The sequence below is a fragment of the Eublepharis macularius genome, chromosome 18, assembly GCF_028583425.1.
Source record: "Eublepharis macularius isolate TG4126 chromosome 18, MPM_Emac_v1.0, whole genome shotgun sequence".
Classification (NCBI taxonomy): domain Eukaryota; kingdom Metazoa; phylum Chordata; class Lepidosauria; order Squamata; family Eublepharidae; genus Eublepharis; species Eublepharis macularius.
Genome location: NC_072807.1, coordinates 36,239,208 through 36,266,135, shown reverse-complemented (window position 1 = coordinate 36,266,135; position 26,928 = coordinate 36,239,208). Strand labels below are relative to the sequence as shown.

Sequence of the window (26,928 nt, the reverse complement as noted above, 5' to 3'; positions counted from 1 at the left end):
AGCCTCCCCAAACCACCTCTCCTACACCCGGCTCACACTTTCCCCGTCCTTCATGATCCACCTGAGAGTTGTGACTGAGAGTCTCCCTACATAAGATGTCTCGGTGCATGTTCATCAAGTGCAGGGAGGCACAATGTTAGCTGGGAAGTGTAGTTTAAAAAGAGAGAGCCGGCGGAGATCGCTCCTCAGAGGGTTTGTTAATTTCATCTTTGCAGCCCCAAAGGCTCTGTCAATTTCACCTCTCCCGTCTAAAACTGTGTGGGATGGCAACCAGAGGGCACCAAGGAATGGAAATGGGCTGGAGCTGACTTCGAGAGTTGGGCTTGGACCTGGAGAGGGTATAATGGGCTGAAGTTTCCCTTGTGGCATTTCACAGCTTCTTCACACAGTGTATAGCAAAGCCTTTGCCCTGCCACCAGCTCTGTCTTTTTAAACTACCCTTCCCGGCTAACATTGCCTCTCCTGACCCGTGTTATTCACGTATCAGATGTCTTGTGTACAGAGATTCTCAGTGCTTGAGATATGCTGCTGTAATCCATGATTGCTAAAGGATTCCAGATACACAGAGCTTCCACACACAAGCACACTTTATAGCTCAAACAGCTAAGAGCTGTATTCCAATTTCAGCTGAGCTGTAAAGTCAGCCACAAACCAGCAGCTGCATTCATCTAACCATCCTCTGTCTTACAATAGTATGACTCGGGGACAATCCAACTAAGTTTGATGGACACGACATCCAGGACAGAGACCAGAAAGAGCTTCAGTCAGTACACAATTAGCTTGCGGAACTCACTGCCACAAGTGATGGCTTCGAGCTTAGATGGCTTGAACGGGGATCAGACAAACTCAGAGAGGATAAGCCTTTTTATGGCTATCTGATGGCAAAAATGGAACCTCTATGTGCAAAGGAAGTATCGCTTCGAATATCAGTCGCTGGGGTGAAGGACGACAGGGAGAGGTCTCTGTGCCGGGTAAGAACATACGAAGAACCCTGCCAGACCAGACCATCTAATTCAGTGTCCCATTTCATATAGGGGCCAGACAGTTACAAACAACAGGGCATAGAATCTGAGGCCTTCCCCTGATGCTGCCTGCTGGCACTATGATTCAGAGGTTTACTACTTCTGAAAGTGGCGGTTCCCTTTAGTTACTATGGCTAGTAGCCACTGATACTAGCCACGAATCCGTCTCATCCCCTTTTTAAAACTGTCTATGCCTGTAGCCGTTACCACATCCTCTGGCAGCGAATTCCACATTTTAATCAACCTTTGTGTAAAGAAATATTTCCTTTTGTCTGGGTCTTCCAGTAACATCTGGTTGGCCGCTGGAGGAATCAAGATGCTGGACTAGACAGACCATTGCAAACCACCATCTTTTGATGTTCTTATGGGTGCTTTCACTCAAAGCAAGAGTAAAAAAGTCAGCCTAGACTACTCATTGTTTTCGGGGATTTCCAAAATAACACATTCTTCTAGGCTGGTTTGTAAACCAGCTTGCCGGAGCAGGTGAACAGAATGTCAGACTAGAATCCTCTTAGACTCGGGTTCAAACCCCCATTTCTATTGTGGAAGCTCACGGGTTGACGTTGAGCCAATCATAGTCACTCGATCTAACCTACCTCACAGGATTGTTGTTGTGAGAAAATGGAGGCGGGGAGAACCATGTTCTAAGCTGCTCAGAGTCCCCATTGGAGAGAAAAGAGGGATATAAATAAATAAATGCAAATGCGTGCAGACGGACAATGTTTTGCAAAAATGTTTTAACTTCAGAACAACGGGTTTGGGTTTTTTTTTACAAAGATAAGGTCATGTTGCAAATAAGCCCCTGTATCTAAGTTTACTTTGTAGGAAAGGCAGCTTTGTGCAATGGTTACAGTGGTGAACTACGGCCAAGAAGACGTGGCTTCAAATCTCTACATCATGAAGCCGTCTGGATGACATGGGGTCAGTCAGTCACTCTCTCTCTGTTACTGAGGCTAAAATAATGAGGAAGGTTAGAACAAAAGTGTCCTAGATAGACTGACAGGTTTATCTTACCAGTTTTTCAACAACATTCCAGGTCTGCTCTGTGCAGGCAAAAGATGCCAAACTTCTTGGGTGCTAAATTTGGTAGTCACGATTCCACCAATGTTAAATCCCACAAAAATCAATGGGAGGGTATCAGCCGTTTGCTTATGCCCCTCACTGAAACAAATACATATGCTGATCTTTCACAAGATCAGACCATGTGTAGAAAATGAGGGCTTAATTAAAAAAAAAATAGGACTGACATTTTCAGACTGAAGACCCACCAAACCAGAGGAAGAGAACATTTGTTGAGTGCTAAATTGCCAATAGTTTGCTCACCTCTCCACTGCCCTATCCAACAAATAGAATAGAGCTTGGAGTACCACATGTTGAACGCTTTTGTTGGGGTGGTGTAACTTGGCAGTAAAGAGAGCGATCGAGGCACCAGAAGGATCTCGTACACTCTGCAAAAAAAAATGCCAGGAAGAAAAGGTCAAAACAGAAATGTAGGAGCAGAAATGAATCGGTCTCATTGGGGTCAAAAGTCCTCCAGAAATATTGTCTATTTCATATCAAATAAACTTTTTATCTAAAAAAAGCAATTCAGAGCAAGCGTAAAAGTTCTGGCAGGTTACAGTCATGAAACTATAGTGTTGGCATCAAATGCGAACACTACTTAGCATTTACGAAGCAGTTTTATGCCCATTTTGCAAGAGATGGGGGCTTAATGCTTCGCCTAAGGCCACCTTTAGTTCCTAGCACAGGTAAAATTCGAACTGGAGACTTCTCAAGCCACAGTTCAGTTTCTTCGCTGTCATGCTGCACCAGCTCTCATGTAGTATTTTTAAAGTGAAGGAGGTGTGATGGCGACCATTGCTTGGACAAGCAATCCCATCTGAGACTAGAAAACGAAGGATCTAAAGGAACGTCTCTGCCACAAACTGGTACCTCCATGCCACATCCCCTTCCACAGAGATCTGTGGGGTTTTCTCTGCTGAAATTACTTAAACCCCCCACCCCTCAAGCCAGAGCCAAGATTGCAACTATTGCATTACAACCAATGCATCCAAGACCCAATTATGCAAAATGAGACCGACTGTCTCAGCGCCAACTACTTTATCCAGCACCGTTTCCTTAACATCTGAGGAAGGAGAAATCTTTCCCAGCATCCATGACCAGACATCCTTTAGTTGCCGATGCCGGGGATCAAACCTGGGACCTTTTGCATGCCAAACCAATGCTCTTCCAGAGCTACAGCTCTTCTCTGAATTGCTGAGCAAGCTCAGCAGAAGAAATGCCACCGTACTTACCAGAATAGTGAATTTTCCACTAAGCAGCTCAGAGCGGAGGGGTTCCTCGTGAGGTTTTAGCTTCACAATCCCTTCTTTCAGCCTAGTTTCCTAATAAGCAGGAAAGAGTTTCAGGCAAAAGGGGGACAGCTTTACACACTTGAAGTGGATTTTCCTGTCCGCAACTTAAAAGCTGGGAGTTCTCCTGGACGGATCCCGGCACACCCGTCCAGAAACCTCATGCTGATCTCGCCCAGCCAGTTTGCAAAAACGGACAGGAACTTCGGATAACCTCCTCCCATCTCTGAGAATGAGTAGGGTTAGGTGGAAGGGACTCTGAATCTACAGGGTTATTTGGAAAGGGGGCTCTAATGCAGAGACCTGCAGGACACTTACACAGTTTTAAAAAGTTTTTTAAAGTTTCTAGTTCCTCATAGATGTGGGTGAGAACAAGATGCTAGGCTCTGAAAATCTGGGTAGGAATTGATAAGGTTAAGGGGGATGTTTTTTCTCAGCACAGCTATGGCCCTTGCCAGGTGATTGCCGAGTTCCAAATCTCTCATGGGACCAGTTCACCAAAACGGGACAGTCACCTTCTTGACTGTCCCCTTGGAGGACCACAAAAGAGTCCCTTACTATGTTTCAAGCAGCATGAATTCTCTTAGCCTGTGTGCTCCCTTCCTCCAAGAGTGTCTCACTGCCACGACCCTTTCCCCAGACAATTATCGAACTTTCCCAGACTGAATTGCTCAGGAGAACCCCAAAAGTCACAGCAAGCTCCTGCAAAGACTGTTGTTAACTGCGCTGTGACTCCGATCTCAATTTGTGCCTGTTGATCCAACTCTAATCTCCTGCTTCTAGTCCCCGATGCATCCAGCTTCCACCCTCAACTGCCCCTGTCTGATTCCCCCCAGAAAGGGGACAGGGCATTTATTCACTTAAAACAGAAGATGGGTGATGCAGATTGAGAGAGAGGCCTCTTCTGGACAACGGAAACCCAGAATTGTACAGACCTAGAATAAGGCTCAATGTACTCCACCCCCTTTGATCCCACGATACTTACCCTGTAGGAATGGAAGAGTTCAATCGCCCGGAGGACATCAAACTTCCTAGCCATGAGAAACTTGACTGCCACATTCCACGAGAGTGGCGAGACATTGTATTGGACCGTCCACTTGTTAATCTCTTCAAGAAATTGCTTGGTAGCCTATTCAGAAAAAGAAGAAGATAAAAGTTAAAAACGGGACACAGTCCAGGATTTTCTAAACACCAAAATACTAAGAAAGCTTTCTTACAGTTTTTTTCTCCCACTTTTCAGAAGAAAAAAAAATTGGTTCCCAAATTGGCTCGCGGCAATCAAGAGGCAGCAGAACGGACAGTTCAATGAAAATTGTTGCCTAGGGAAGAGATTCTCAGATGGCTGCTTCCCTCTGACGCTGCCCAGACTCCCTCTGATGGTACTGTTAATGACAGATGAAAGTCAGAAGCTCAGCTGGATCCAGGCTGGATGGAAGAATGACTGGCAATTCCTGTCGTTCTTGTCTTAGAAGTTCAGCTATTAAGGAAACTGACCCATCACAAGACATATCCACCCCTACCAAATACTCAAGAGTGACAGCCAAATCACCGGTTTAGGTGACAGGCAACAGATCAGGGATCACTAACGTACTAAAGGAGAAGCACAATAGAGCATCCATGTACAGAGGCAGTCTACCACCATACACCAGAGACTGGGAAGAAGCAACCAAGGAGGGCCATGTGCTTCATACTCCGCTTGCGAATGCAGAGTGGCATTTCAGTAGCTGCTGCTGCAGATGGAATAACAGAGTAATAATAACTGCATTTATATACCGCTCTTCTAGACAGATTAGTGCCCCACCCAGAGCGGTGAACAAGTCAGTGTTATTATTATCCCCGCAATACAGCTGGGGAGCTGGGGCTGAGAGGAGGGGCTCACCCAAGGCCACCTACTGAGCTCAGGGCAGTAGTGGGATTCAAACCAGTAGAGTGCTGATTCGCAGCCGAACCACTTAACCACGGTGCTACAGCAGTAGTGGGAGCCCTTGGGTTTGCCCCACCAAGGTCAAAGCACTGGGCCAAAGGCAGCTTACATGGAGAGAGAGACAAAATAAAATGCACGACAGCTTACAAACTGAAAAAAAAACCCTCGGGCATTTTCAAATTCAAAACATTGCGCATGTCACATCCAAGTCTTTTAAAATCCACGTCGGTTGCAATCCTTTTTTGGTCCGAGTTTTGCACCAATATCCAACCATCACCCCGGACACTCCCATCCCCAAATCAGGAATAATCCGGCCTCAGAACTCCCCAAACCAAATTTTAACCCTGTCTGACGGGGACTGGCTCTGTAGGCAGGTGGAGCGATAAAAGAGGTGACTCACAGGAAAGAATGGGGGGGGGGAGCAGGGAAGCGAGACGTCGATCAAAGCCAAAGGCAGCAACAAAGGAACGGATAAGAACTGAGCCAGGAACTGTCAGAGACAACCCGGAGATCTTTCCGCACAAAAACCATGGCAACTTCTCTCACGGTGACTCCAGGTGGCTGCCTGGCGCAGGAGCTTGTTCAAGTATGTGTGTGTGGGAGGGAGAGAAGTGACAGATGTCAATCGCTCTCTCCAGATCCTCCCTCTTTCGCTGCGGGGCCTTCTTTGCACGCAGCTGTAACCCTTCCATGCCCGCTGCATCTTGCTGTTTGTGATCTTCCTACATGGCGTCTTTGCACTGGCAACTGTTACCTCCAAGAAAAGGGAACTCCCATTTCTTGTCTTCATTGGATCTGGCTTCTTCCACCCAGTTACCACCTGGCCGCTGCCAGATCTTGCACACCATTTTGGGTGGCCACAGCAAGCCAAAACGCCACCCGAGCATTGGTTTTTGCGCATCATTCTAGGTTGTTACAGCAACCCAAAATGCTAAATGAACAGTTTTTTGTATACCATTCTAGGCGGCTACAGCACCCAAATGCCACTTTAAGTCTGGTTTTTGCACACCATTTGGGGTTGCCACAGCAATTCAAAATGCCAGCTGAACTCCGGTGGTGGGTGTGTGTGCATGCGTGCGGGTAGTCTGTGCAAAATGACATGTAAGGTTTTTTGGGGGGAGGGAGCACCCCAGTTTTTATATATTTAAACTAAGGTCAGATTGTTCTGTGATCCGGGGATCTGCCTTGGCTTTCCAGAAACTTGCAGCATGCTTGAGACTGGCCCTTTTAAGCAGAGGGGCAGTGCAATCCTAAGCAAACTTGCTCCAGTCTAAAATCATTCATTTCCATGGACTTAGAGTGGAGTAACTCTTCTTAGCACTGTGCTGTGGATTACCCTCGCTCAACAATATTGGGAGATCACACTTACCCTTCTGTAGCCTCCTCCCTGCCCCACCGCCAATCCTGACCTTATGAGAGGGCTATTCATGCGCAATCATGCCCCTAAGAAATTTAGTGTACCAGCAATGAGCCCACTCATCCCCCAATCCCCAAACTGGTCATAGGAGATGTTGAAGAATTGGGCCATTCACACAACAGAGCAACCACGTACAGTGGCAGTCTGCCACCATACACCAGAGACTGGGAAGGGGGCCATCTGCTTCATACTCCACTTCTGAACGCAGAGTGGCATTTCGGTAGCTGCTGCTGGAGACGGAATATCGGAGGAGTGGGAGACTTTGAGTTTGATCCAGCAAGGTCAAAGCACTGGCCAAAGGCAGCTTACATGGAGAGAGAGACAAAATAAAATACACGACATCTGATAAACTAAAAAAACCCCAACCTTCAGACATTTCCAAATTCAAATTGAGATGGGGAAAGATCGGGCCATTCACTAACGTGGTCTGGACATTCTAGACTGGCATTCTCTATAGTGCCGACAGGTTTTCTTCACATGCTTTTAGTGGTTTTTTTTTAAAATGCTCTCTGCCCTGTTTTCCAGAGAGCCTTTCGCTGGGAAGCGAGGCACATTATTACATGCTAAAATCCGACTTAAGTTCAAGGGTCCAAAGCACTTCACATACATTAGGTTCGTAATCCTTATAAAACATCTCTGTAAAGTAGCTCAGCATTATTCTTCCCCCAAAAGCAGAGATGGGAAGGATCTATTTATGGAGAACAGAAGCAATTTCCTGCTTAAGCCGCTCCATCAATAATGATCTGGCATCAATAAAATCGTAATGACACAGAAGTGAATTGGGGATGTGGCTCAGCCGAAGAGTATCTGTTTGGCATGCAGAAGGTCCCGGATAAGGCATGCAGAACGTCCCCCGGCTTCTCCAGATAAAAGGATCAGGAAGTAGATGACGTGAAAGACCTAGAGAGCCCTAGAGAGCCTTTGCCAGTCAGATGAGACAATGCTTGATAGAGAAAAGGTCTGAGTCAGTAGAAGACAGCTTCCTATGTGTGTTCATGCAAAAGGCTGGGGGCATAGGGAAAATCCTGTTTGTCTGATGATCTGGCCTTTCCTTCCCTGATGCTATTTGAATGAATGTGAAATTGACTAGACCAAGGATGTGGTCTAGTCACAAACAGCTTGCGATCTAATCAATGTGTAAGAATAACAAGGCAGACTGAAGCGGAGAAGGCAATCTGGCACAATTTCTGGTACTACCGTGATGCGATTTGAATGAATGTGTAATTGACTAGACTATGAATGTAATCTAATCACAAGCAGCTTGCAATTGAGTCAATGTGTAAGACTAACAAGGCAGACAGAAGGGGAGAAGGCAATTTGTCACAGTTTCTGGCCTTTCCTTCCCTGATGCTATTTGAATGTGAAATTGACTAGACCAAGGATGTGGTCTAATCACAAGCAGCTTGCAATGGAGTCAATGTGTAAGACTAACAAGGCAGACTGAAGCAGAGAAGGCAATCAATGTCTTAAATCCCCACCATGTTTCCAAAAGAGACGAGGCATGCCCCCACCGCCTTTGAAAGCCTAACACAATAAGGTAAAAGTCTTCCTGAGCTGTTGTGGAGGTACACTGAAAATGAAGGCACACCACCACATCACCCGGACAACTGAGTGGGAAAACATTTCCACATCCTTCCTTTCCACAGCAGCAAAGAGACGTGTTTTGGGGTCTGTTCTGGAAACAGGAATGAATCTATATAAAAAAAATATCTATATATAAAAAAAATGGACAGTACAAGTACTGTCCATGTTATATATTTGCAGTGGCAAGCATCAAGCTGTCAAAGATCGCACAAAACATTACATTATAAAAAAACCCACTAAGACAATCATAACTCATATCTCCACTGAATTCAGGAATCACTGAAAGTAGAAGGGGACCAAGCAGATAAAGGTGCCCGGGGGCCACCTGGAGATGATTTTCGAGACAGAGAGCCAAGCTACAAGTGACACCTTACACAGGTTGGACACTTGTCAGCTTCCCTCAAGTTTTGATGAGAAATGTAGGCGTCCTGATCTTGCAGCTTGGCTCTCCATTACAGCTGCAAGACCAGGATGCCTACATTTCCCATCAAAACTTGAGGGAAGCTGACAAGTGTCCAACCTGTGTCAGGCGTCGCTTGTAGCTTAGCTCAGAGCAAGGATTTTTACTGACTTCCTCCTCATCAGATCTTTTGCCTACATAGTAAAGAGTTCAGTAGCACCTTTTAAGACTAACCAACTTTATTGTAGCATAAGCTTTCGAGAGTCACAGCTCTTTTCATCAGATGCATTGTCAGATTTTGAGAACCACAGTTCTCTTAGTCAGATGCATCGTCAGAGAGCTGTGGTTCTCGAAAGCTGACGATGCATCTGACGAAGAGAGCTATGATTTTCGAAAGCTGACAATGCATGTGATGACGAGAGCTGTGGTTTTCGAAAGCCGATGATGCATCAGACGAAGAGAGCTGTGGCTCTCAAAAGCTTATGTTACAATAAAGTTGGTTAGTCTTAAAGGTGCTACTGGACTCTTTACTATTTTGCTACTACAGACTAACATGACTAATTCTTCTGGGCTTTTTGCCTACATAAAAATATTCTTCTGCCTGACAGTTTGCTGCTGGTGGTGGTGGAGACTGCCCTTAAGACACAGTTGACTTATGGCAACTCCTGGTGAGGTTTTCATGGCAAGAAACTACCAGAGGTGGTTTGCCATTGCCTGCCTCTGCAGCCCTGGTGTTTCTTGGAGGTCTCCCATCCAATTACTGACCAAGGCCGACCCTGCTTAGCTTCTGAGATCTGATGAGATCAAGGTCACTTGGGCTATCCAGGTCAGGGTACATGACAGTTTACAGATGTCTTATCTTATTACGATAGGTTGCCGCTTCTGCAGCTCTTCTGATCTGCAAGGTGCTTTGTGACTCTAGGGCATTCAACAGCATTACAACTCAATTTACAGATCAGCTATCTGAGGTGGCAAGACAACTATGGGCCTAAGGCCTTAAAAAGACTCTACAATAAAGATGCAATCCCAATTTCCCAAATCTCCAGTTACTAGCTCCGCGGGATCCCCCAACTCCCCCATCAGTTGCTTGTCACTCCAACCATCACCCCAATTCCGGACCTGTCCGTGCTGGAAATGAGGATCTCCTACCCCAGCAGGGGGAAGAATAAAGGCTGGGGTGGCAGGGGAAAAGTGGCAGGCCAGGCCACATTCGGTATCCATTTTGTCTCCTGCAAATGGGCCCACACTTGACGCTTCTTTGTTGAAAGGAAGCATTCTTTAGTGTCTCAAGATGCAAGCGAGGGGGTTGCCGCTGGAAAGGGGAAAGTTGGTCGGTGGACACGAGATGCCGAGTACACGAGATGCCGAGGACATAAAGTTCACACATGGATCAGAAGCCCCCAGTCACATATTTAGCTGGAGGCCTCTCTAGCTGAGACTGTATTTTCTTTCATTTTAAACAGCCCGAGTACTTGCGCATTTGAAGAGCAAACATACTTAAGAAGTGAGTCACACAAAAACAAGAGGGTTGTGTTCCTTTGCATAAAACCCTCTGCTTGGCAGGAACGCCGCCGTAACTCCTTCCTCTGTCCTACCAAATCCTCCTTTCCAGAAACCAGCCAAGCCCTCCCAAACAAACCGGCTGGGGAGAAACCTGCTGCTTTTCCAAAGGTCCAGGCCAAACGCGGAATTCAGGAATTATGCTGAATTTTCTTAGAGCAAGAGGCAGGCCAGGAACACCGGGGGATTGTTGGGAAGCACCTTTACGTTTTAGACAGTGCCAGTACCAGCGAAGGCACCAGTCAGCTGAGTGAATAAATCTGGAATTTTCAAGCAAAAAGGCTTTGTGAGGCTTTAACTGAAAAGGAGCCAACAGCTTCAGGGGATTAGACGGCAAAAACCAGGTGCATTCCAGTAATCTACATATCCAACAAACGCAGTTACAACCACTGGTCCTTTGGGAAGCATATTAAAGGGAAGTGATTCACTGCAGTCTGGCCTGAAACCCGTTAAACAAAACATCTACCTTGGAGGGAGGTTAATATCTATATCTCGTCTATATCTATTTTTCTACTGGAAATAAAGTCAGAGATGTGAAGGTGGCTGGGTAGGGTTGCCAGCTCAAAGTTGGGAAATTCCTGGAGATCTGGGGGGTGAAACCTGGAGAAAGTGGGGTTTGGGGAGGGAAAGGACCTTGGCATGGCATAATTCCATAGAGCCCACCCCCCAAAGTAGCCATTTTCTCTGGGTGAACTGACCTCTGTGGCCTGGAGACCAGTTGTGCTTCCGGGAGATCTCCAGCCACTACCTGGAGGCTGGCAACCCTATGGCTGGGCTATCACTGGCTTGAAGAGAGTTTGAACCTAGTACTGTCCCTACAAACAGCTAAGCTAACTCCAATCTGGAATGTGATGTAAAAAAAGTTTGGATGTATCTGGATGCAAAGGCGAGCATCGGTTGGTTTTTAATGCCCAGCGATGCAGTATTTTCAAATTGGAGCTGTTCTCACTTCTACAAAATGAGCACATCGGATGTAACTTGGAAAAAGAAACCTGCCTCAAATAGCAGATGTTGTTTGGCTGTTTAGTTCCCTCCTTCCAGACGTAGGGATTTACCTTTCACCCCAGCAGTGGCATGGGGACCCACTGAGTTGTAAGCACATAGCAGGAAGTTGCATATGATCACAGTCATGTGACAGGAAGATGACAACCTACAACGGAAAAGTCTTCTTTTGGGTGACCTTACCCTCGCCATCTTTAACACGTTTTTATGCATGAGGCTAGACTATGCTGCCTTTCGCATTGTGCAAAACCTCTAGGGTTGGGGAGTAAGGAAGGGAAAGAAAGAGAATAAGAAATATACGTCAATTTTGTTGGGGAAGAGGAATTCATCATGGCAGTTCTGCACCAATCTGCAAGCACATAGTCTTTCCGCTATTAAGGACGGGCTTTAGCTGAGTTCAGAGCGTGGGAAGTGTTCTTTTCTCATTCTCCTCTCCCTTCAAAACCTGTCCTTCTTCTCCAAGGGAAAGAATTCCAGAGAAGGAAACCAGAAAAAAAAGAGCGGATGTCACCCATCCACGACAGACAAACAGGAAAGATCCACTCTAAATTAAGGTTTTTCCCCCTCATTACAACAACTGTTGTATAAGACCAAGCCTCAGAAGTGGCAGTTATTGTGGTTTCCCAAGACCAAGGCTTGGTCAACAACACACAAAGCAGAACCAAGTGGTAGAGTCCTCAGGGGACAAAATGAGACTGTACCATTTAAGATTCGGGTTGGGAAGAATCACCTCAATTGCAAATTCTTCCCGCGTTACAAGAAAATGATTCAAATGGGGAAAATAGCATAGCAGGGCTGCAAATTGGATCTGAACCTCTCCCCCTCAATGTGATTTTTAAAAAATGTACTTTTAAATAGGAAGGATAATTCCCCCCCCCCTCCAATAAGTGCTGCCTGCCTTAAAAGCCAGCTTTTAAAAAAAATCAGTGGGAAAATTCAGACTACTGGGATATGCCATCAGCCCTACCGGGACTGAGATGCAAGAACGGCACCTCAATACACACATTCAAAATCCTATCATGATCTTTATTCCAAGATGTGTGGAAGCCCAAAACAACATCAAATGACCCCCCCCCTCCATCTGCTTTCAGACATTAAGGACAAACTCTGGCACGTCTTATTCTCGGCTGTGCACGTTCTCCCCCTCCCCACAATGGAATTTCATCCCAGAGACAAGAAAACAGCCCCAATTTGTTGAAACACCTATGACTGGCAAGGACCACGAAAAGGGGAGAAAACAACCTGTAAACAAAGGGTAAGCAATTCGGCTGGAAGAAAAGAAAAAATGAAGTATAGATAAAATTGTAAGAGCATAGGTTAAAATCACTGATATATAACTTAATCTGTCAACTAAAAATACATAAGATTTAAAAATATCCACAATATGGTTCAGCATATAAGTACTAAATCTATCTATCTATCTATCTATCTATCTATCTATCTATCTATCTATCTATCTATCTATCTATCTATCTATCTATCTATCTATCTATCTATCTATCTATCTATGTCTGTCTGTCTGTCTGTCTGTATACATATACAGTAAAATTACTCATATATAGGCATATTAGTACATTTACAGTACGATGCGAAGACGAGTTACTCCAGTCTAAGCCCATTGAAATCAATGGGGTAAAACTGGAGTAACTCTTCCTAGGATTGCACTGAGAAACTCCGTATGTACAAAACCAAAAACCAGACCTGTTTAGGCCCAGAGGCCTTCCACAGTGATTATGTGTCTCTCTCTCATAAACAGCACTCCATCAATATCATAAATTTTAAAAATGCATGACCTAGCATGATCCTTGGGCCGAAACACATCTGGTTTTTGGTTCTGTACATATGGAGATGTAAATGTACTAATATACTTGTATATGAGTGATTTTACTATGTATATTTACAAGGTTTCAGTGTTTCTATATTGAACCATATGGTGGATGTTTTTAAATCTAACTTATACATTTTTAACTGATGAATTAAATTATATACCGGTGTTTTTAATCTATTCTCTTACAACTATGACATCACACCTAGTTCCAGTTAAGAGTGAAGACTTCCTAAACTAGGAAGTCTTAAATCTTGGTTCCTCATGCAAGAGAATAAGCCAGGATCATTCTTGGCAAAAAACCAAACTCTGTGTGTGTGTGTGTGTGTGTGTGTGTGATCTGAACACAGCCTAAGTGATCACGTCAAAGCGAGTATCCTGCTTTTAATTTTTTCGGAGTGTTGCATATTTGACGTAAAAGTGTCTTCTACTGCTCCCGATATAAAGCATTCAAACTGATAAGAGGGAAGTTTAAACTGTGTAGAACTGCCAGTCCTGGGTACCTTCCAAGAAATTAGTTTAGAGGTTTGCAAGACTCAGACCGATGAGGCATTTAGAGAAGCTCAAGCGAGAATTTCTTGGAACTGCTGGTGGCTTGCGCGCTGTTGATGTAAAATACCACACTGATTACAGGAGAAAGTTTATGGCTCCATCAAGGCCTCTGTGGCAAAATCAACAGTTTCGCTAATGGAAACAGAGCTGGGATTTGAAAATGTCATTGCTGAAAGGGAAGCCAGTGTGTCACTCACAGAGATCTCAATAGACATTTGGCAGTCAAATGGAAGAACTTGGCGTTCTCCAAGAACGTCAGCATTCAAACAATGGAGATTACTTTGGAGCGGGGTTCCTAACCTCGACTTCCATGGGAATGGAGCTCCCAGGCATGTTTTGAAAGACTGCTGCCAACTGGATTTACATAGTGTGAGATGAAGATGAAGACTGGCTGCCTATCCAGTGTGAAGATTGCAAAGGAATCGAGAAGGCCTGCCAGGAATGAAAATGAAACAAAAGCCAACAGGCACAGCAGAGGAGAACGGAGCCCAACTGTAATAAATATTACAGGCAATTATTACGCTTTGGCACCAGATATCATAATGAATTCTCGGAGCTTTCTGATCGGTGTGTTTTTTTATAATTTTGTGTACTTTTAATGCTTACAGTTTTTTTAAAAAAAATCTTGCTGACTGGCCTGTTATGTCTTGCATCCTTCCAACCTGGGGGGTCTCTTGTTAGATGCTTTGACTCGGAGGAGAAAAGGCAGGGTATAAATGTTTAAAACAACTCATTCGACCTATTGTCACTGGTCTTGGACACCAGGATTGGAGAGAAGTGGATTCAGATTTCCACACCAGGTGACCACGAGCGACAGGAAAAGGCTGCTTCTGTGCCACTTTTTGTTCCAGTCTTGAAGGCCTGAAAAATGGCGCTCTGATTCTCAAAAGCTTACCCTCTGAACATCTTGTTGGTCTCTAAGGTGCCACTGGACTCCAATCCTGTTCTACTGCAGACCAGCACAGCCATTCACCTACAACTAAAAGCACAGTCACATTGCTTTTGATTGCTTATAGCCGCTCTTCACAGGGGATCCACTAGGCACAGCTTTCCTGCAAAGGATGGTTTTACTCTCTTGTTTTTGTTTTTGTTTTTTTAAAAAAAAAACAGAAAAAGTTCCTCTTTGTGAATCACTTCCTATGGGAGGAAGTGGAGGGCCCAAGTTTATCTGCGTCTGCAGCAGCCAAGACTGGGAAAATCCCCCTTGGCATGGAGGATGGTTGAGACTGGGACAACGGCTTGCAAAGAAAATCTTGTTCCCGCCCTCTCCAGTGGCCACCTTAGTCTAAGAGAATAACGCTATAATAATACTTTGCATGTTCACACCGGACTTGCAGGAGTTCAAAAGACTTCACAAAGTGGTTCAAGAGAGCATATCTGGTTCTCTTGCTCTCCTTCCATTTTCAGTGAGGCAGGCTTGGTGGAAGTGACTGGCCCCAAGTCACCCAACGAGCTTCAAGGATTTTAACCTAGGCCTCCTCGATCGTAGGTCGGCTTTTTAATCACTACACAATACTGGTCCGTATTCTCTTAAAGGAGAGTCAGGGAAGGGAGAACCCTTAAAGAGGACAAGATTCCACACAATTCAAGGGCTTTATTATTCGTCTCAAACACGAGAATCCATCCCCTGTTGAGACTGTTACAGCCTCAGTTTTGCACTCAATCAATTCCTCTCCCCAAGGAGAGGGAGGCGCTGGTGTCTTCCTTTCTCTCTCCCACCAAGCCCCCCACTCCATCCCCTCTGCTAAAATTATCTGTTTTGGTCCCTGTAGTTAAAACCGCCTGGGCTGGAACAGGTGTTAAGTGCCGCATTCTAAGGCAATTAACTCCACAGGCACATCCGGTGTGGAGCAGATGGCTGGAAGTTCTGGGGCGCTCCAGCTGTGCTCTGAAGAGGATGGAGGAAGAGGAAGGAGTGCTTAGATGCGGCGGCACACCATAAAAAAACTGAATTGTCAAAGCCCCCCACGCAGCTGTTGAGATCCAACCCTGGCTTTTTACAAGGCAGCCTCCTGATTTTATGCCCATCAAGGAATCCCCACCATAGGGGATTCCCCCTCTGCAAGGGGCAGGAGGAATTCAGAATCTAGATCCGGATTCTCTGGGGGGGGGGCACCGAGGGAACCAAGCCACCCTTGTAATAACGGGACAGGCTTTGATAATTTCTCTCCTTTCTAGAAGCGGTTCTCTCCTGCTCACTGAACACTGAGAGCACAGGAGAACCTGGCCTAGCTACATCACTGGCCAAATTCATACAGGCCCCTTGAGAATACTTGGCAGCTTTTCCTCTCCGTGTTGGTGTGGGGCACAGAAACATGACACTTCTTTAAAAAAACGACAAGCCTGCTCTCATGCCCTGCCTTCCAGTTAAGATCCTCTTTCCAAGGCCTTCTTTCTGTATCCTCACCTGCCAAGGTGAGACCAGCAGCTCCCGAGACAGAGCTTTTTTGGTGGTGGTACCCTGCTTTTAGAATGCCCTTCTCCTAGAGATTCACCTGGCACCTTTACCTTACTTTCCAAATCATTTCTCTCTACACTTTTAACTGATTCCATGTTTTTTAGTTCTGAGCCCAAGGACCGTTTTATTGGTATTTTAGATCACTTCCTTTGTTTTGTGCTGCTTTTATGCCCCGACACATTATTTACGGAGCTGTTTTTATTGGTTTGATTTTGTTTTGCGCTATTTTTTAGATCCCTCCCCAGTATATTTTTATGGAGCTGTCTGTACTGGCGTGATTTGTTTTTGTTTACTCAGGTCGGTATTTCATTGCGTTATTCCCGATGAGTTGTTGAAGCAGTAAGATAAGTTTAGGCTTGATGAGAAAGTAATTATCGCATCTGATTTCAATGCTTTCCAAAACCTCTGTTCCTCTGCAACACACACACACACATTCTTCTGCCATGGCATCGACATTTCCAGAAATGTTACACCTCTGCTTCCATCTAGGGGAACCTAACCCAGGATTCAAAACCTCTTACAGGAGCCTGCCTTACCTGAAAAGAAGCTGGCCGGCATTCAATGAATGGCCATATCGGCCATGGCTTCCCTTGCCAAAAAATTGCAGAATTCACTCGGCTGCTCATCTCTCCAGGCCTTCCAAGCTAACCTGACCATTTATCTGTTCTAGAAAGCCTTTAGTGAGTTGCTGGGGGATTGTTTTTACTTATTTCTATTGGCCCTATTGATTTTTTTAAAAATATAAATGAGATCTGGTGCTAATTGGATGTTTACTTTAAAATGGGATTTGACTGCTGCGACCTTCACTGCTTTGATTTGGTGTAATGATTGCTGTTAGTGCGTTTCATTTTTTTTTTTTAGTCTTTATATTGTTGGTTTTGGTCATAAACTGAAATTATTTTTACAGTTTTGTCTTGTGGATTTTATGCTGTTTCATTCCGTGTTATCCCGTGCTTTGCCCAAGAAGCTCAGAGCAGCATATATGGTTCTCCCCTCCTCTATTTTATCTTCACAACATCCCTACAAGGTAGCATGAAGTCACCCAGTGGCTTTACCTTCGCGATGGAGCCAGCTTCCGAATCTGGGCCTTCCAAGCCCCGCTCTGATACTCTAACCACTACACCACACTTGCTCTTCAGAAACTGGTCAGGTGGGACAGAAACAGAGAGAGAGAGAGAGAGAGAGCATTGTGTAGTGGTTAGAGTACAAGACAAGGAGAGATCCAGGGTTGAATCTGCCATGGAAGCTTCTTGGATGTCAGCTACACACTCTCAGCCTAACCTACCTCACAGGGTTGTTGTGAGGATAAGAGAGAAGAAAGGAGATTTATGTTAGCCACTTTGGGTCCCCGCTGGAAACAAAGGCAGGAAATACAAAAATCAATGAATAAAAAATAAATACAAGAAAGAAAGCAAGATTTATTTCATCTCTTTGCTGCTCACAAGGCCACCTCCTCATTATCTCCAATGACAACCAAGTTCAACAAAGATGACCAAGCCAGGATCTCAAATCTGGCGGCTCAGTCCATCAGGAACAGTCATTTTGCTCCCCGTGACACCACGGCACAAGGCCAGAAGGGGGTGCTGTTGCGTCTGCCTTTAGGGGTTCTGTCAAATGGTCTGGTGACACAAAGGGACCAATGGGATTCCACCTGACCTTATAAAACCTCCGATTCCAACATGGCCTTTCAGTTGGAGCAACCTGAAGACCAAGATGCCAGCAGCTGGTTCATCCCTGCACAGCTACTAAGCCGATGGACTGCTCGCTCCAAGTCTGTTCTCCTGTGCAATAGCTGAATGTCCCAGAACAAGCCCCCACGAAGCAGGATGGGGGACTGGTGACATTTAGGAAGGCTGCTCACATCCCCTACGTCAGAGCTGGGTGCAGCTCAGTAGTGTGTGTCCTGCTGCAACCTTTCAGCATCCAGACACCCCTCCATCCTGCCTGAAAACAAAACCAGCTGAGAATCCACATCCTTGGGAATCAGCGTGCAATTTTTATTGTCATTTATATATGATTTTTACTCCCAGAGCCACTTAGGGCGTTGATTCTTGGCTGCAAAGCAGAATAAATACAAACTCCAATAAATATACGTGACAACGAAGGCACATTTTGGGGTTGCAATAACACCGGACATGTTTAAATGCATTAAGAATTCCCCCTCCCCTTTATGTATCTGGGACACAATCCAGCCCCCTTGATTTCCAAAGAAGATACTGAAGCCCCTTCCACAGAAATGAACAAGATGCCAAAGTGAAGCCAGACCAGGCTCTTGAATCACCTAGATTAGTTTGCAACTCTCCCCCTGGACCCTGGAAAGAAAACTTCATTTCTCTGTTTATCCTTCCCAGAATGGTAAGGGGAGAAGAGTTACCTTACTGCAGATCCCTGGGAACACACAAAGGGGCGGGGGGTGAGCAGTAAAGAAGAAAGAGTAGAAACAGATCTCTAGCAGAGAGAGCATGGGTGGGGGGAAGTCTCATCAGTACAGCCGGTCCAAGAAGTCCTAAAAGCCCTCATTCAATTCTAGGAAGGAAAAAACAAATTGCAATCGTTTTCTCAGCCTCCTGTTTCATGGATAGCAAGGCCATAAATATTTTAAATAAATGAGCCAAAGAAAAATTGTTTTCTTGAACTGAAACGGACCAGCTTAAAGCCAAATAGATTTACTTTGAGCCAGCATTCCTGTGTTATCCTTGATTAGGAGAAATAGGGATACAAAAATGCAGGGGGTGGGGGTGGGAAATCTATAATTACAAGGAAAAAACAGGGTCAAGCAGCACTATACGGAAAACATAAAAAAAATGGGATTTACTGGGATTTAGTCCAAAGGGAGTAACGATCCCAGAGCAGGAGCAGACTGCTTCGACTGAGGACTGAGGACCTGAGAAAGCAGGTGTACATACCCCCCCCCCAAGCATGATTCTCACTTTCATCTCTGGGTTCTGCTTTATGCTAGTTTCCAAATGTTCTGCAGTCCTATCGTATCTGTATTCACTGACAGTGCAATCCTAAGAAGAGTTACTCCAGTCTAAGCTCATTGAAATCAATGAGCTTAGACTAGAGTTAGCTCTGCTTAGGATTGCACTGTTAACGTCCTAACTTTTGATTACATTGCATGTTGTTCAGTGAATTTCCCAGCTATTCATCATATTGTATTCATTGACAGGGTGTAATCCACTTTGGATCTCAGGGAGAAAGGCATACATCATCATCATCATCATCATCATCATCATCAATTTCTGCCATGAGTTAACCACTCCCAGTCTCTACTGAGCCCAAGCCGGATGCAGATTTGAGACTGAAATAGAACGAGCAGCCAACATTCCTATTGATTTACTTATGTTTTTTCCCCTCTTTTTTATTATTAAAGCAAAAAAAGAGGGTACAGAAAAAAGGGGGGAAAGGGGACAAGCAGACGTGAAATTGTGTGCTACAAGGATTATTGAAATACAAGAGTCATGACCTTTACGGATATTAAAATAGCTATTAAATATTTTTCCAGAATAAGCAACACATACAAAATTCAAACCTATTTCTACTTGTTATTCTAGTAATAATAGAGAGAAAAAAATGGTTAACACTAACACTGCTTATAACTTGATATAATTGATTATCACTATCGATTTACTTAGTATTGTAGCACAAAAAGAAAAACAGGCCTGTCACAGGTTGTATTTCTCGAATGAAATGGCTTCGGGTTCTACAGTCCACTGTATCAACATACACATATCCGGCAAAGAAGAAGTGCGCCATTCATCTGACGAAACCGGCTCTAGCCTGGGAAAGCTGCTTCTTCCCCTCCCCCCCCCAATCTGTTTGGGTCCACCAAGTTCTGTTCAGCAGCGCAGCAGCCATAAAGTTACACAGGGCAAAAAAATTGAAGAACTCCTGCACCCAACCATATACGGTTAGCTGAGTTCTTGGAAATTTCAGAAAGCAACAAGAAGCAAAACTGAACCAAGGTGAGCAAGATACAGGTCCAGTAGCAACTTAAAGGCCAGCAAGATTTCCAGGGTACAATCTTTCGAAAGTCAAAGTTCCCTTTTTCAGATACGTTTAGAAGTGGAAGTATGTAGGGTTTTATGCATCCAGAAGACAGATGCCAGATAAAACCCGACATACTTCCACTTCTAATATTATGACCCTATTCTGAATTACTCCTGTCTAAGCCCATTTATTTCAATGGGCTTAGACTGGGGTAACTTTACATAGGATTGCACTGTAAATATATCTGAAGAAGGGAGTTTTGACTCTCGAAAGCTCACACCCTGGAAATCGAGTTGAAGGTGCTACTGGGCCCGAATTTTGGTCTTCTATGGCAAACCAACTCAGCTACCCACCTGAACCAACATGGGTTCTAACATGTAGGGGTGGGTGGGAAAGAATCTGCTCCTTTTAACATATCTTCTCTCAGCTGATCTGCAGGTTCGGCTCAGCAGAGGAATTCTTTTCCTGCTGGCAATGCTGTGGACGGTCTTTGCACTTTGGGATTGAACAGTTGCATTTCAAAGAAGCCCACTTCCACATAAGAGGCGCCTGCCTTTGCAAAGGGCGTGGGAAAAGCCAAGCCTGGTTGCTTGATCATTTGGACACCCCTCCCCCTGCTGGGTTTTCCAGCTAAATAATGTACAATGACCCACCATGCCTCCTCCAGACTCACAGCAGAATTTTTTTTTCACGGATTCCTACAGCAATATCCTCCTTGGATGACTCAAGAGTGGCAGGAAGCCACCCAGCTCACGTCAGGCAAGGGGAGGAGGAAAGAGGGCTTGGATTCTTGCTAAGGAAAAAGAGCAAGAAATGAAAGAGTTGGGGGTGGGGGTGCCCCCAGGCCTTTTAAAGGAAAGGAGGAGGCGCAGTGCCTGGTGTGACAGGCTGTCATTTGAACAGCATGTTTCAACCCAGGGATTGCATCATAGCACTGAAAACTACAAAAACACAGGCAGCAAAAAAAAATGTATTTTATTTGCAGGAGTCACAACCAAAACAAGTTCCAAAAGGACTCTTTGCAGAGGCAATCCAGGAGCCCTAAATGCATGCTGGGTGGTTTGGGGTATCCTGGTAAGGATCAGGCCCCCTTTCCCCATTATGTGCTTGCAAAGAGGAGGGGAAACTAGAGAGGCCTGGGGTGTTTTTTTTCCCCTGCCCGCCCGCTTCAAATACAGCGGAAGCCTTGCGGGAAGATTCTTCAATGTTGCGTTTTGCGTTCCCTCCCTCTCTCTTTCCCCCCTTTTTGGAAAAATAAGGGGGTTTCAGCTCCCCAAAGACACGCGTTTGCACATACACACAAAATGGGTGTGAATGAGGCTCCCTGAAGAGGAAGATCCTGGCAAGGCTGCTTCGAACTTGAGCCCCACCCCAATCAAAACATCTTGGGGAGGGGGCAAGAGAGAGGAAGAAAAATCACCCCCTCCCAAAAATATGTCCCCCCTGTTTGAAGTCTAGAAAGGGAGAGGGCAAGTGTCCCTATTTCACACCTGAATTTTCCTGTCTTTGGGACTGCCAACAAGCTAAACTGGAATGGCGAGAAGGAAAGGTACCCCCTTCCCTTTAGGGACCCCCCTGGTGTGTGGTAGGGGGGTACACGATGGGGTGACAGATGAGGGGGGGTGTCTCTCTACAACTACAGGCAACATCTGGTTTGCCTGGTCGTGGCTAGGCCGCATGTCCTCCTCATTGCCCCCCATGGAAATCACATAAGGGAGAAGCCCCCTCCCCAAATTCTCTCTGTTGACAAGACTTGGAAACCAGCACTGAGTTGAGAAATTGGAGAGGTGGGGGTGGAGAAAGCAAGCAAAGAGGCACTTCTAGCCCCCTCCCCATCCCATCCTATGTTCAAAGGAGCAGCTGAGAAGCAGAGCAAGAGACCCCCCTCAAAAAAGCCAGCTGCGCCAGATCACAACGACCCCGCCCCGGAATAAATTTTTAGGGTGAGGGGCCCCCACGATACTAAGCTAGAAAACGCAATTAAGGGAGGGGGGAGGCAAGGCATGCGTGTCTCATTAAATCAGCAGCGGTATTATTTAATTGAATGACTAATTAAAAAAAAATAACTACACATCAGAGATTGCACAGAACACCCAAGAAGCCAGGCCCTGGCCGGACGGGCTTTGCAACCTGGGGAGAAGAAAACACCAAATATTTCAAACATGAAATGGAAGAGGGGGAGGGCGGAAGAGCGCAGCGACGCCCCTCCCGTCCCCATCTGCGCCCCCCAACATTTGGGGGTCCCCACCGCACTCACCAGCTCCTCCTCCGGGCTCAGCTCCGCGGCCATGGTGCAGGCACCCCGGGCCAGGGCTTCCCGTCGCCGCTGCAAATAGGATTTTTCTTCCTTCTTTCCCAACTTTTCCAAAGGGCCCCCCCTGTCCCCGCAGGAGAAATGCCAGGGAATTGCCCCCCCCCCAGCAACTTGAAGGGGGTGTCAATCAAAGCAGTCCAGCGATTCAGACGGCCCCCAAACTTCGCATTCTTCTTGACAATATCCTCCTCCCAATTAAAAAAAAAAATCTCTTTTAAACTTGGAAAAAGTGAGGGAGGCGGGCGATCCCCTTTCCAATCGCCCTCCCCATTAATATATATTTTAAAAATCACACGACGCGATCCCAAAAGTTCTAAAATCGATATATATATATATATATTTTCCTGGGCCTTGCCAACTTACACGCTCAAGATCTTGCTTTGGCTGAAAATGTCCTCTGGGCTTGGCATATTGCAATAGACATGAAGGAGAGGGGGGGAGAGAAAAGATGGTTTTTTTCCTCCCCTTGTTAAAAAAAAAGAGAGAGAGCTCTTTCGAAATTGCAAAACTTCTCAACCTTTGCAATCATCTCCGGATGGAATTGCACGCAGAAATCGCTCGCCTCCTGTTGCTTTTTGGATGCAAAAGGGGTGGGGGGGGTGGGCAGAGGGGAAAAAAGAATTTAGATCAATGAATTCCCTTCTTCTTCTTCATTCAAGGGCTGGAGAGTCTTCCTGCAGCTTCCATCGCTGGGTGTCTCTTCGCCACCCTCGTTCCTCAAAAGCAACAGTAGAAAAGAGAGAAAGCGAGAGAGGAAGGAAGCTAAACCGAGCCCCCCCCCTCTTGCTGACGGCCAATGCAGCTTCCTCTGCTCGCCCAGCTCCCTACCCGCCCCTCCTCTCCATTCAGAAACTGAATCTCATTCACAAACCAGCAGCAGAGGAGAAGCAGGGAGAGAGAAAGAGAGGGAGCTGGAGAAAGAGGGATGGGTGGATTGGGGGGGGGAGGGGGGAGCCAGCCAGCAGGAAACTCTCCAAGCCAGGAAGGAGAACAGAAGGTCAGATCTGGGAGGAAGCACAACACAATACAACACACACACACACACTATACACTTGGACTTTGCTTACCTGGGCAAAAACATCAAAGCGCCATACCTGTGAATGAGGGCTAACCCCCTCCTCCACGGTGGAAGGTTCCAGCCCAGTCCCAAAATAAGGGGCAGGCTTTCCAGTCCCCCCAGGGTCTTTAACTAGCTGGATGTCCAGTGTTCATTCAGTGCCCCCCCTCTCCTCTCCTAGTGCTGTTATTGGGTTGGGAGGCTGGCTTTGTACCAAGATCTCCACGCTTAACCTGTTCGGTCTCTTGCAATCCACCTATTTGGGATTTTTTTTTCCTATGGAAGAGCAAGATTGGAGACCAGGGGCACCTTAGAGACTACTATTTAGACTAATCAGGTACAAGCTTTCGAGATGCAGTGCGCCGTTCCTCAGATACATTTAGAAGTGGAGGTATGTAAGGTTTTATCCAGCCAGAAGGTGGGGAGGCGTATTGACAGTAAGGGTGTAAGGTGTAACCCATCCTACCTTTTGGTTGGAGAGAACCCTACATAATTCCTCTTCTAAATGTTTCTGGAGGAGGGAGCTTTGACTCTGGAAAGCTTATAACCTAAAATTCACGTTGGTCTCTAAGGTACCACTGGACTCCAATCTTGCTCTTCTACTGCAGACCAGCATGGCTACCCATCTTTTTCCATGGAGTGTTTAAGGGGTCTTTGCAGCCATCGATTCCAACCACGTGTTCCGTGCAGGATGCAAGCTTTCACTTTTATTCATTCACTTCATTCCTCCACCATTTTGGGGAAGCTGGCAAACAGCCTAAAACAGCTTATATTGTTCTGGTCTCCTCCAAAGTTTATCTTTACAACAACCCTGTGAGGTAGGTTAGGCTGAGAGAATGTGTGTGACCAGCCCAAGGTCTCCTAGCAATCTTCCATGGCAGCGTGGGGACTCAAACCTGGGTTTACTACACTCTAACTACTACACCGCACTGGCTGTCTCTCTCATGATCAGGGACCCTTACTTGTACAGAACAGGGTTACCAACTCCTGGGTGGGGAAATTCCTGGATTTGGGGGTGAAGTCTGGGGAAGGTGGAGTTTAGCGAGGGGAGGGGCTTCAGCAGAGATGTGATGCCAAAGTCAGCCCTCCTAGGCTGCCATTTTCTCCAGGGGAACTGAGCTGGAGATCAGCTGTAATTCTGGGAGAATGCCAGCTGAATAGCAAGCTTACTACAACACAACCTGCAGTTTATTGGGGGCTGCGGAGGATCCCACCACGAGACCCCATGTCTTGTTTCTGGTGATGTGAGCCCAGGATTGAAGTTAGGTTTATTTAAAATGTTTTTAGTCTGGCTTGTTAGACATCCAAAGCCTTTTTTAAAAAAAAGAATCATCACCAAAAAAAATCAAAACAACATTATGATACAATATATCATCATAATAATAATGGATCCAGAGGCGTTAGCCGTGTTAGTCTGCAGTAGCAAAACAGAGAAGAGTCCACCTTTAAGACTAACCAACTTTATTGTAGCATAAGCTTTCGAAAGCCACAGATGTATGATGCATCAGACGAAGAGAGCTGTGGCTCTCGAAAGCTTATGCAGCACAAACATTGAGCATCTGGTAATAGCACTGGGCGTTTCCCTGAATTGAAAGTTCTCAAATTTCTACATTTTCACAACTGAAATCAGGACATACACCAAGACACATGCTTGATTTTTACCTGGTTCTTTGTCTAGCCTTCATCAGCAAGTTTTCCTAGGGAGGCCAAGGTCTCAGAACAGACTCTGCATCCCGTTCTGTTGCAGAGTCTCAACATTTAGGATGTCCCAAGCAATTTCCCAGGGGAAGCTCAGATATCTCAGTGACGGTAGGAGGATGCCGTGGGGACTAGGCCAAGTCAGACCTTGGTTCAGTCCAGGAGGGACTCTTTGCACGGCCACTGCTGAACAGATGTCCCACCGCGGGGCATTTGCTAATGTGATTGTACGTCTTCAGCCTCTCAGCCGTATCCGATTAGGATCTGGAGATTGCTGGATGACCAGTTATATTTTTCCATAGCAGCACCAAGCCCTGGCTTTCTTGCCTGCAAATTATATCAAGATGCCCAGCAAGCATTTCCGATTTTATTTTATTTCATTTCATCTATACCCAAATGGTATAACTGCCTTAGAAATCATAATGTTTGGGAGGAAAATAGTTATGCATTCTTGGTGCTCCTTCTAGTTTCTAAACCTTTAGTACAGATTGGAGTTATGAGTAGACATGGGCATGAACCAAAAAAAATTACCGAACCAGAGGATCGTGGTTCGGTGCAGACCACGATCCCGAATTCCCAAACAGCAATGAACATCTCCCGTTCCCGAACCGAACCGTGGATCATGGAGGCCACAGCGGAGGGGCGCTGGAGCTTGGCCCCAGAGCCAGGCAGCAGCCCTGGAACCAGAGATAGATCCCTATCCACCAAAGCCAAGCACAATTGTACTCTCTCTGTCTCTCTCTCCAAAGGCTAGCAAGTGGCAAGCAAGATCTGTCCCACTCCACTGCTAGCAGAAAGTGAAACCCAGCCTGGGAGCCCATGGCTATTTATAAGCATGGGTCCCATTCAGCAACACAGGAGGTCTGTGTTTGGCCGTCAGAGCTGCCTATCAGGGTTTGCAGGGATGAGATTGGAGTGCCCATGGCTACAGAACACCCCCTTCCCCCTCCCTCCCCTGGGTGTCCTCTCCCAACTTGTAACTGCTTTGCTGCTCCACGGTTGGAAGGAAGCCCTGCTGATCAAGGAAAGCTGGGCTTCCATTTGGGTTTCCAGGGCAACAGAAGGAGGGCAAACAGAGCTCAGGCGTTCCCCTGGCTCCGTTGCCAGGGGAATAGATTGCTGGCGCCTGAGCATCTGGCTTCCTGAACCGAGCCCGAATGCCCCGAACCGGGCCTCTCCCAACCGCTGGTTCATTGGCCATGGCCAATCACGATCCACCAGGTCACGATCACGCGATCGCCATTTTCGTGGGTTTTTGATATTCGTAATGCGGTTCGTGCCCATCTCTAGTTATGAGTTCTACCTTATCTCCATCAACAGTGGAACTAGAAACTTATAAACAACTCTGAAAGCAAAGCAGTTCCACCAGTGGGTGAAGCTGTTTGTTTTGTCTGGAGTTCCCTCAGTGATTCTTAACTGTTTGAGTGAAGATCCAGAGGAGTTAGTCGTGTTAGTCTGTAGCTGCAAAACAGTAAAGAGTTTAGTAGCACCTTTAAGACTAACCAACTTTATTGTAGCATAAGCTCTCGAGAATCACAGATGTATCTGACGAAGAGAGCAGTGATTCTCAAAAGCTTATGCTACAATAAAGTTGGTTAGTCTTAAAGGTGCTACTGGACTCTTTACTTTTTTGAGTAAAGTGGCGCCCCCCCGCCATGGTTTTTAAGATGTATTTTTTAATTTATATTTTTAATCTGTTAGCTGCCTTGATGGCGCTGATAACAGCAGAAAAGTGCAGTATAAATTTTCCAAATAAAGAAATCCTAGAAGCCTG

General features: G+C 45.8%; 1 protein-coding gene across 1 annotated transcript in view; it reads right to left on the bottom strand.

Moving 5' to 3' along the window:
* PTPN9 (protein tyrosine phosphatase non-receptor type 9) overlaps positions 1-22,852 on the bottom strand; it is a 40,573-nt gene extending 17,721 nt beyond the window's left edge. Inside the window, exons 1-4 of the mRNA XM_055002859.1 lie at positions 22,343-22,852; positions 4,359-4,502; positions 3,317-3,406; positions 2,346-2,470 (exon numbers count right to left, since the gene is read on the bottom strand). Coding sequence (XP_054858834.1) covers positions 2,346-2,470; positions 3,317-3,406; positions 4,359-4,502; positions 22,343-22,375 — 392 coding nt within the window. The 5' untranslated portion in view covers positions 22,376-22,852. The remainder of the gene's footprint in view (positions 1-2,345; positions 2,471-3,316; positions 3,407-4,358; positions 4,503-22,342) is intronic.
* Positions 22,853-26,928: the final 4,076 nt, after the last annotated feature.